This window comes from Arachis ipaensis, chromosome B1 (assembly GCF_059453495.1).
Source record: "Arachis ipaensis isolate K30076 ecotype BB chromosome B1, ASM5945349v1, whole genome shotgun sequence".
NCBI classification, from domain to species: Eukaryota; Viridiplantae; Streptophyta; class Magnoliopsida; order Fabales; family Fabaceae; genus Arachis; species Arachis ipaensis.
In genome coordinates this window covers 86,920,980-86,932,072 of record NC_142436.1, presented here as the reverse complement: position 1 = coordinate 86,932,072, position 11,093 = coordinate 86,920,980, and the positions used below count along the sequence as shown (strand labels likewise).

Genomic DNA, 11,093 nt, shown 5'->3' with positions numbered 1-11,093 from the left:
GTGATAATCAGAATTCATGGCAAAGGAACCATAATTCAAACAACTCCCGTAACATAAACAACCAAAATCACTCATCCAATAACACTAACCAATTCAAAAACCCACAAAATACATATCACCAACCCCACAACAACTCACAAAACCACCAAAATAACTTCTCCACATCCACATTCTACCCACAAAATACACCTGCAACTAATTCAAATAATTTTCAGCAACAACCATCTTAGTTCACATAATCACTACCAAATCCAAACTCTGAGAGAATCTCGAATCTAGATATATTGATGGAGAAGCTCATCAAAAATCAAGAGATGGCAAGACAAAATGAGGAAGCTGCATGGAAAGGTCAAGCCCTGACATTCAAAAACCAAGAGGCCACCATGAGGAATCTTGAAAGACAAGTAGGGCAATTGGCCAGACAAGCTGAAAGACCAAACAATGTTTTTCCAAGTGATACCATTCCAAATCCCAAAGAAGAGCTCAAAGCAATCCAATTAAAGAGTGGAAGAACACTAGAAAATGACAAGGTCAGTAACAAGAAAGACATGGCAATTGAAGAAAAAGACTAGGAGAAGCTCAAGAAGAAGGAGGAAGAGCCACAAGCTCCAAGGAAGGGAAAACAAGTCATGGAAGAGCATCCACAAGAACAGAGGAAGGAGGTGAAGCCTTATATTCCACCTTTTCCATATCCTCAGAGGTTGAAAAAGGAGGTCAAGGACCAGTAATTTCCCAAGTTTTTGGAGGTCTTCAAGAAACTGGAAATCAACTTACCACTTGCTGAAGCTCTAGAGCAAATGCCATTGTATGCTAAGTTCCTCAAAGAACTCATTAACAAAAAGAGAAGCTGGAATGAAAAGGAGACCGTGATCTTGACACAAGAATGCAGTGCAGTAATTCAAAAAGGTTTCCCACCAAAACTCAAAGATCTTGGGAGCTTCTTTTTGCCTTGCACCATTGGCAACATGTCCATTGATAAGGCACTGTGTGATCTAGGATCAAGTATCAATCTGATGCCTCTATCTATGATGAGAAGCTTGTCTATAGAGGAAGTAAAGCCTACACGGATGTCCTTGCAACTTGCTGATAGATCAATGGTAATCCCCAATGGAGTGGTTGAGAATCTCCTAGTCAAGGTGGGTAAGTTCATATTTCCAGTGGATTTTGTGATCCTGGATCTAGATGAAGAGGGAAGAGATTCTATCATATTAGGACGACCCTTCTTAGCCACAGCAAGAGCTATAATTGATGTGGAGAAAGGTGAAATGATCCTCAGAGCACATGATGAGCAGATCACTCTAAATGTCTTTAAGGAGATGTAGCATCCTGATGAAAATAAAGGTTGCATGAGAATTGAGGAGGAAGACTTAAACTGGAAGGAAAAACCCAAGGAAGCACTCATCAACTCACCCTTGGAGCAGAAGACAGACATTGAAGAAAAACAAAAGGGTCATGAGGATAAGAAGGCTGAGAAGGGATTGCAAAAAAAGGTTAAAAGATTAATCATTAAGAAGAAAGCCCATGACATAAAGCCTACTGCCAAGAAAGAAGGGTCACCAAAAGAAGGAAAGAAGAGCAAGAAAAAGGTCCCAAAAGGGTGGAGAAACAAGAAAATCCCAACTGAAGAGTTCTCAGAAGGAGACAAAGTGAAACTGATCTACCAATAGTTGGAGACATTCCCACAATCTAATGATTATTACACTGTTAACAAAATACTCTTGTTGGAACATATAGAGATTGTTCATCAAAGCACAGAAAAAAGGCTCACAGCGAGAGGGGACAAGCTGAGGCGCTATAATCATCAGCCACCCTAACAGAGAACTGATGTCAAGCTAGTGACACTAAAAGAGCGCTCCATGGGAGGCAGCCCGTGATTTAATATTCTTGCTTTTATTTTAATATCAATAATTAATGGTTCTTCTAGCATAAATTTGAGGTTTCATGGGTAGATTTGATAGTTGCATTAAAGCATATGTCTGATTCCTAAGTTTGGTGTGCCTAAAAGCACTATAAAATGGCTTTCTAAGCATGATGATCATATAACCATCTTAGGATATATACTCATTCATTTTATTGAAGTATATAGCCAAACATTAAGTTTGGTATTCTACATGTGCTATGAGTTTCAAGAAAGTTACATCTGCTCTAAGACAAAAATTCATGAAAAGACAAAACCATATTTTGCATCATTTTGTGAATTTATCTTGTTAAAGTAGAAAATAAAATGTTCCTTGTAATGAATAAACTAATAGTGATAAAAATCAAAATTTCACATGAACTATTTAATGAAAAACAAGTTTGGTGTCCACCAAAGCTATGTTTACATACATGTGGCACGACTAGTTATTCATATATAAGGAACATGTGGACAAAAATTTTCAATTTTCTTTATCTAGCTATTAATTTTCACTTGCTCACCACCACCTCTGTGAACTCAAATTTTGTTGTTTTGTTAGGGTGGATAAGTATGGAGAGGAGAAGATTGAGAGAAGTGACAAGACCATGCAGTACGGAAATTGCAAGGGTGAATAGCATGTCACATGTGCTTGAAAATGGATCCTTGGGAAGCACAAATCTGCACAATGGTGGGGAAGGCTCATCACCTAGAAAACCGAACCCATGTTCCCAATGAAGAGGTGATCTTTGTCCTTGCTCACCTCTACATGCACACCATTCATTCTCATTTCCTCAACAACATCTTCACCAATACTTGCTTAATCCTCACCCTTCATCTCAATATGACCGAACCACCAACCCCTTATCTTGCTTCAATAACTCCTGTCCTTGCTATAAATTGGCCAGTAACACCTCCTGAGCTCACACACCTTTTCTTTATTCATATAACCTTTCTATACAATCTACATCACTCTTCTTCCAACCAAGAACATCACACGGTGCCCACTTTCTTTTCCTTTCATCCTGAGCCATGCTCTAGCCAAGATTTTCTTGTCATCCCTCCTTCCCCATTCAAATGGCTTCATCAAGTTCCAGAAGAAGAAAAGGGAAGCAACCAGTTGAAGCTAAACCACCCACCTATGATGACAAGAGATTTAAATCTCAATTTCATGAATCACAATATCATGGGTAGATGGAGGTGAAAGAAGTCATTCCAGAGATTGGTTTTAGATTAAAAGAAGGTGAATACCCCATCATAAGGAAAATAATTGAACAGAGAAGATGGAAACTCCTGTGTGAACCTCTTACAGATATAAGTGCAACTATGATACGGGAATTCTATACAAATGCAGTAAGGCTAAGCAAAACCAGCCCACCCTACAAAAGCTATGTCAGGGGAGTTGATGTGGACTTCAGTCCATCAACAATCATGAGGGTCCTACAAATAAGAGCAATACTCTTCAGAGAGCCCAGCTTTGATGAAAGAATGAAGGGTGAGAATGATCCTGATAAGCTAATAAATGGTTTATGTTTGGAAGGAAAAGACTGGGTAAGAGATTTAGATGGGGATCCAAGCCACTTGAGGAGGATTGATCTCTCACCTGAGACCAAGGGTTGGTATGAGATAGTGAGAAGATTTATACTTCCTACTGGAAATACTTCGGAGGTTACAATACAGAGAGCGATCATGACACAATGCATACTCAAAAGAGGAAAAATCAATGTCCCACAACTCATAGCAGATAGCATCTAAGAGATGGCTGAGGACAGAAGCAAATCAAGCAGACTTGGTCACCCAAGTACCATATTGCGACTGTGCAATAGAGCAGGGGTACTTTTTGAGGATGCAGACACAGACCGGGTAAAGGGAGGCAGAGGAATCACCAAGCAGAGGATGGAAGGTATCACTGACACTCAGCAGGAGAGAAGACCTCAAGGAAGAAGAAGAAGGAGACCACAAATGGAAGAGGGACAAGCTTCTAGCGCAATAGATTTAAGCCAAATGCAGAGCACCATTGAAAAAATGTCTCGGCAATATATGAGGGATAAGGAACAACAAGAACAATACATGAGGGCTCAGGAGCAGCAAGAGAACTGGCAGCTGAAGATGATGGAGCAACAAGAAAATTTCCAGCTGAAGATGATGGACCAACAGAGAGAATTCCATGCAAGATTTTTGGAACAGCAAAGGGAACAATCTAGTCAATCTCAAGAATCATTCGACAAATTGTTTCAACAACAAGCTGAACATGAGAAGTACATCCAAAATCTTTATCAATGGAAGAACATATACCACACAGCTGGAGAGCAAAGGTATCTAGACAGAATAGAGTATGATATAGAGACTCAATCAAAGCTAAACTACATAGCCTGCGACATGCCAGTGGTGAACCGAGAGATTAAACCATTTGTCCAGTGTCAGGAATTAGTAAACAATCAAAGAGCAAGAGCCCAGAGAAATATAGAAAGAATGGAGCAAAGGTTGAAGGAGGTTGGACTCTAGGATCAGATAGACCATTCTTGGGATCAAAGGTGCCCTATTGAAGAACAACAAGAAACAAAAAAGAAGTGGAAGTAGGAGCTAAAGAAGAAAGGAGAGTCTAGCAAAGGAAAGGAGCACAAAAATTAGAGGTGGTGGAGTTCCTTTCATAATCTTTGTAATTAAGGAAGATGCATATCTGAAAAATGATATGCCTTCCAAGTTTCCATGTTCTGCACTTTTATGATTAAGCTTATATGTTCTACACCTTTATGTTTTTGAATAAGTTTCATGTTCTGCATTATTATGATAGTTTGCTTATGCATCACTCATCTTACTTAAATTCATGTCTTGTTCCCCTCTGCATAAATAAAGGAAAATGTTGAAACAAAAAGAAAAATTGTCCAATTTGATAGAATGAGAATAAAGTTCAGTGGTGGTTTATAAACTCCATTTGTAGGGTTCATCTTATGCTTGATTTAGGGGATTTTATAACCTTTTACCCACATTTATCCAATGAAATAGCATAGTTTTATAACTTCTCCTTTAATTGTGCTTAAGAGTGAAAACATGCTTTGAGGACTTAAAATAGCTAAATTTAATTCACCTTGATTCTATTAGATGCCTTGATATGTTTCTTAAGTGATTTCAGATTTCGGGGGCAAAGATTGGATCAAGGGAATGAAGAAAAAGCATGTAAAAATGGAGAACTCATGAAGAAATGAAGGAATCGCAAAAGCTGTCAAGCCGACCTCTTCGCACTTAAACGACCATAACTTGAGCTACAGAGGTTCAAATGATGCAGTTCCAGTTGCGTTGGAAAGCTAACATTTGGGGCTTCGAAATGATATAAGATTTGCCATAGTTAAATTCGCGCATAGGGGCGTGCACACGCACGGTGCGCAGATGCGCCGATGGTGGCACATGCTTCACTTAATGCAACCCATGGCCAGCGATTTTAGAAACCTTGTGGGCCCAATCCAACTCATTTCTGATGCTATTTAAGCCAAGGATTGAAGGGGAATCAAGATACTTTAGATACTTTTGATCATTAGTTTAGTTTAGGTTAGTTTTAGAGAGAGAAGCTCTCACTTCTCTCTAGGATTAGGATTAGGTTTTAGATCTAGATTAGAATTTCTTAGATCTATGTTTAATTCATGCTTTGATTTACTTTTCCTTTACAATTTCTAGTTCCTCTTCTTCTCCTCTCTCTGATTTTGTATTTCATTCTTGTGATTCTCTACTTTTATGTTCATGCACTTTTGTTTCTTCTATTTTCATTTCAATGCAATTTATGTTCTCATGTTCCTTTATTGTTCATTTGATTTATTGTTGTTTAATTTCTTGCAATTGACTAGTGTAGATTTACATTCCTTGCAATTTTACTATGCTTTTCTTTTATGCCTTCCAAGTGTTTGATAAAATGCTTGGTTGGATTTTAGAGTAGAATTTGTTCCTCTTGGCTATGGTAGAGTAATTAGCGACGCTTGAGTTATCTAATTCCCTTGTTGATTGATAATTAGAAGTTGCTAATTGATTTGGATACCACTAAAGCTAGTCTTTCCCTTGGGAGTTGGCTAGGACTTGTGGAATCAAGTTAATTCATCCACTTGACTTTCCTCTATGGTTAGAGGTTAACTAAGTGGTAGCAATGGACAATTTGTGGTCACAATTGAGGAGGATAACTAGGATAGGACTTCTAATTCTCACAACCTTGCCAAGAGCGTTCTAGTTGTTAGTTTATTTTCATTGTCATTTACTTTTCATGTTTCTTATAAAAAACCCCAAACATAACTCATAACCAATAACAAGACACTTCATTGCAATTCCTAGGGAGAACGACCCAAGGTTCAATACTTCGGTTTATAAATTTAGGGGTTTGTTACTTGTGACAACCAAATTTTTGTATGAAAAGACTATTGTTGGTTTAGAAACTATACTTGCAATGAGATTTCATTTGTGAATTCTAGACCACACAAAAGTCCAATCATCAGTGGTATGTGCTAGATTGTTTAAGTAAGTTCACTAAAAAAAAGAAAGGTGGAGTGTTCTTTTTAAGTATGAACTTAGGACTGTCCGTGAAATCTTGGTAAACAAAGATCCTTGGATAAAGAAAGAGCAAGAAGGAAATGAAGAAAAGCCAAGAATTGGCAACAAAAATGAAAGAAATAAATAATAAGGCTGGACACCAATAGCTTGGACCTTAAGATACATGCCTCTGGTGATATTGTACTGGGATCTGCTTGGACAATTAGGTTCTAAGGAGTATTATAAAACTTGGTAACTTGGGTTAATTAATCTAGGATTATGAACTGAAAGTCCACTATCAAGAGCAACATAGTTACAAGGCATTTACTAACCCAAAGAGGTGCTAGGCACCAATGTTCTTAAGAAGAATTGTGAGTCAAGTGTCTGTGGTGAAGATGTGTTGACTGAAAAACAAGCTAAAAAGCTACTGCAACACATGACACTAAGCTGCAATTGAGGAATAAGTTTCTTAGCAGAAGAAAAACAAAAAAAATCAAAGATCAAGGATCAATAAATAAAGATTTCATAGCAGCATCTTGGTTAGCACTTAAAGGAACATCTCAATCCTGAAAAATAATAAAAGATTAACACCAACAATCCTCAATAATCATCATCAACCACAATAATCCAATATAACCAATAATTACATCAATTCACATATAATTATTCATACACCAATATTATTCAATCCTATCTTAGGGTCAACTAGCCTAAGTTTCCAGAAACATTACATATTACATAAAGAAAACTGAAACCATACCTTAGCCAATTCCCAAACGCTCCAAACACCAAAACGAAACCACCAAACTTGATCCAAAGCCTCAACCAAATCCAACCAACACCAAAGCTCAAACTAACAACACATATATCACCAAAATCAAAACCTAAGATACATAAAATAACTAAACACAAGGGTTTAGTGAAACCTTACCTTATTGATGAGCAGATAATTTATACGCTTTTTGGCATTGTTTTTAGTATGTTTTTAGTAGGATCTAGTTACTTTTAGGGATGTTTTTATTAGTTTTTATGTTAAATTCACATGTCTGGACTTTACTATGAGTTTGTATGTTTTTCTGTGATTTCAGGTATTTTCTGGCTGAAATTGGGGGACTTGAGCAAAAATCAGATTCAGAGGTTGAAGAAGGACTGCTGATGCTGTTGGATTCTGACCTCCCTGCACTCAAAGTAGATTTTCTGGAGCTACAAAACTCAAAATGGCTCTCTTCCAATTGCTTTGGAAAGTAGACATCCAGGGCTTTCCAGCAATATATAATAGTACATACTTTGTTCAAGTTTAGATGACTCAAAAGGGTGTTGAACGCCTGTTCTACGCTGCAGTCTGGAGTTAAACGCTAGAAACACGTTACAAACTGGCGTTCAACTCCAAGAATGACCTCTCCATGTGTAAACTTCAAGCTCAGCCCAAGCACACACCAAGTGGGCCCCAAAAGTGGATTTCTACATCATTTACTTACTTTTGTAAACCCTAGTAACTAGTTTAGTATAAATAGGACTTTTTACTATTATCTTTAAAAATATCTTTGATCAGTTTTATGCTATCTTAGACTTTCATGGGGGCTGGCCATTCGGCCATGCCTGGACCATTATCACTTATGTATTTTCAAACGGTAGAGTTTCTGCACTCCATAGATTAAGGTGTGGAGCTCTGCTGTTCCTCATGATTTAATGCAAAGTACTACTATTTTTCTGTTCAATTCAACTTATTCCGCCTCTAAGATATCCATTCGTTCCCAAGAACATGATGAATGTGATGATTATGTGACGCTCATCATCATTCTCACTCATGAACGCGTGCCTGACAAACACTTCCGTTCTACATGCAAACAAGCTTGAATGAATATCTCTTAGATATCTAATACAGGGGACCGAGTCCGAGTTATTAGTATCTTCGTGGTATAAGTTAGAACCCATGGATGGCCATTCCTGAGATCCGGAAAGTCTAAACCTTGTCTGTGGTATTTCGAGTAGGATCTGGAAAGGGATGGCTGTGACGAACTTCAAACTCGCGAGTGCTGGGCGTAGTGACAGACGCAAAAGGATAGTAAATCCTATTCCAGTATGATCGAGAACCTCCAGATGATTAGCCATGCCGTGACAGAGCATTTGGATCATTTTCACAGAGAGGATGGGATGTAGCCATTGACAACGGTGATGCCCTTACAGAAAGCTTGCCATGGAGAGGAGTAAGACTGATTGGATGAAGACAGTGGGAAAGCAGAGATTCAGAGGAACGAAAGCATCTCTATACGCTTATTTGAAATTCTCACCAATGAATTACATAAGTATTTCTATCTTTATTTTCTGTTTATTTATTATTATTATTCGAAAATACTATAACCATTTGATATCCGCCTGACTGAGATTTATAAGGTGACCATAGCTTGCTTCATACCAACAATCTCCGTGGGATCGACCCTTACTCACGTAAGGTTTTATTACTTGGACAACCCAGTGCACTTGCTGGTTAGTTGTGCGAAGTTGTGAAGTTATGTTTGGACCATGGTATTGTGCACCAGTTATTGGCGCCATTGCCAGGGAGAGAACGAACAACAAATTTTACAACCTCAAAGTAACAATTTTGCATACCACTTATCCAACGAGATTAGGGGTAAAATCCAACATTTACCCGCTACTAGAGATCACCTAAACAAGCAAAACCATAAAACTTGCTCAAGAACTAAACCCAAAATGTGCAGAAACTTAGGGCAGAAAACTGGGAATTAGAACGCAATTCCTTACCAGATTTTCTTGGATAGAAGGGAAGAGCTCGTCGAGAGTTTCGCGTGGCCGCAAACGGCTCGTCAATCGGAGGTCCGTAGCTCAAGTTTTGGCCCCAGAAGGTGGAGGTGAATAGTAACACCACCCATTTCTCCTCTCTTCTCTAAATCCGCGGCCCTCTCTCTCTTTTCCCAACAAAATGAGTTTAAAACTCATTAAACACATATATATATGTTGGACCTTGGGCCCGGTTTGGGCCCGATCCATTCCGTTAGCATTTTAGATCCGTTTGGCCCACTTTGGGCCAAAACCTTTAAGATTAGTGCCCTGTTTTCAATTTTAAATTATTTTTCTCCTTTCAAAACAATAAATCAATTTTTCCAAAATATTATTTTTCTCAAAACACAGTACCAGACAGGCTTAAACCGGTTCGACTGGTTCGGCTGCCGGTTCTCGATCTTTTGCAGAAAATACATTTTCCGACTCAGAAAAATTCATTGAAACCAAATTTCACCTTTTTACTTTCAAATTAAAACTTCTAAATTTTGAATCCATCTCAGGCACTCAAAATTATTACTTTTATTAAAACGGTTTTGCGGAAAAACCTGGTTCTTACATTCTCCCCTCCTAATAAAATTTTTGCCCTCGAAAATTCGAATCACGCGATATATCCTCCTCAAAGTGTTCTACCATGCCGATGTTCCCTTTTTCCTTCCGCTGCGTCACTCTGATTATCGTCATTACGCACCCAAAATTTTTCTTAAAACAAATACCGATTTTGTAATACTTTTCAAAACCTTCAAAACAAATTCAATCTAAACATATTCCTTGTTAACGCTTTTTTATATGAGTCAAAATTATTTCTTCGTAAGTCAAATACTTGAAATAATGTTTTTCTCTAATAAAAATTTTCAACTTAAATCCGCATTCAACAAGATAATTTAGAAACCAAGTTCACAAATTGATAAAATCGTAGAACTCACTTTTTCTTTTTAAACAATATCCTTTGAACCAAGAATTTCCGACGTAGTTTCAAAACCAAATCGTTTAAACCAAAAGTTTCAAACCAAATCGAAAAATCATTATAAACCTTAAAACTTTTCAACATGGTTCAACACTATAACAGTTAGAAATCGAAAATCATAAGTAAAAACCACAAAAGCGTCAATCGTTACTTCCGTTGCCACAAGTGTTAAGCCACACCCATCAACTGATATGTCGCAAACTCCACGAACAGACTTTTTCGGAACATGCTGAGCTCGTAATGCACAGGCTAGGTTATCCATCCTCACTACCTCTCCGTTCACGTAACTGACCTCGTCCATGAGTTGCCATTCAGGTTTCCTTTTCACACCAAACAATCGATACCAAGGTGATCAGTCTCAATATCTCAAGCTCGGTGCTTCAATTATCCCCAAAGGCACTCACAAACAAGCATGCTATGCAATATCAATGAGATAACCTAAATAGCATAAAAGAAAAATGACCCAGAGTGTGCAATGAAGCACAATCGATCCATCCCTCAGGCTCACGAGGACGAACCGCTCTGATACCACTAAATATAACACCCCAATTACCCTAAGCCTTACCTTTAGCCGTAAAGCAAAGGTTAATCAGAGGTTACGACAATCCTAAGGCTTATACATATTTATATATATATATATATATAGAAGGAAATAATATAATCTAGAAGCCTGATGAAGGATATAGCTCAAAAGAATGGAATATATATAGATATAATAGTATAATAATCATAGGGGACTAGTCGCAACTTGCGGAGTTTAAGCCGACTCGTATATACACACATATAGAGTTTGGAGTTAAAAACAGCTTATACAACTATTCTCTCAAATAAGCCTCTAAGGCCATAAAGATAAATATACAAAAGATGTGAGAGCAACTATAACAAAGAAAAACATAAATAAACGAAGGAGGAACCATACTCTGC

At 37.8% G+C, this 11,093-nt stretch overlaps 1 protein-coding gene across 1 annotated transcript; it reads left to right on the top strand.

Annotated features, from left to right (window-relative positions):
- The first annotated feature begins 797 nt into the window (after positions 1-797).
- Positions 798-1,322, top strand: LOC107607540 (uncharacterized). Its single transcript, XM_016309485.1, has one exon. The coding sequence runs from the start codon at positions 798-800 to the stop codon at positions 1,320-1,322; it is 525 nt and encodes a 174-aa protein (XP_016164971.1).
- Positions 1,323-11,093: the final 9,771 nt, after the last annotated feature.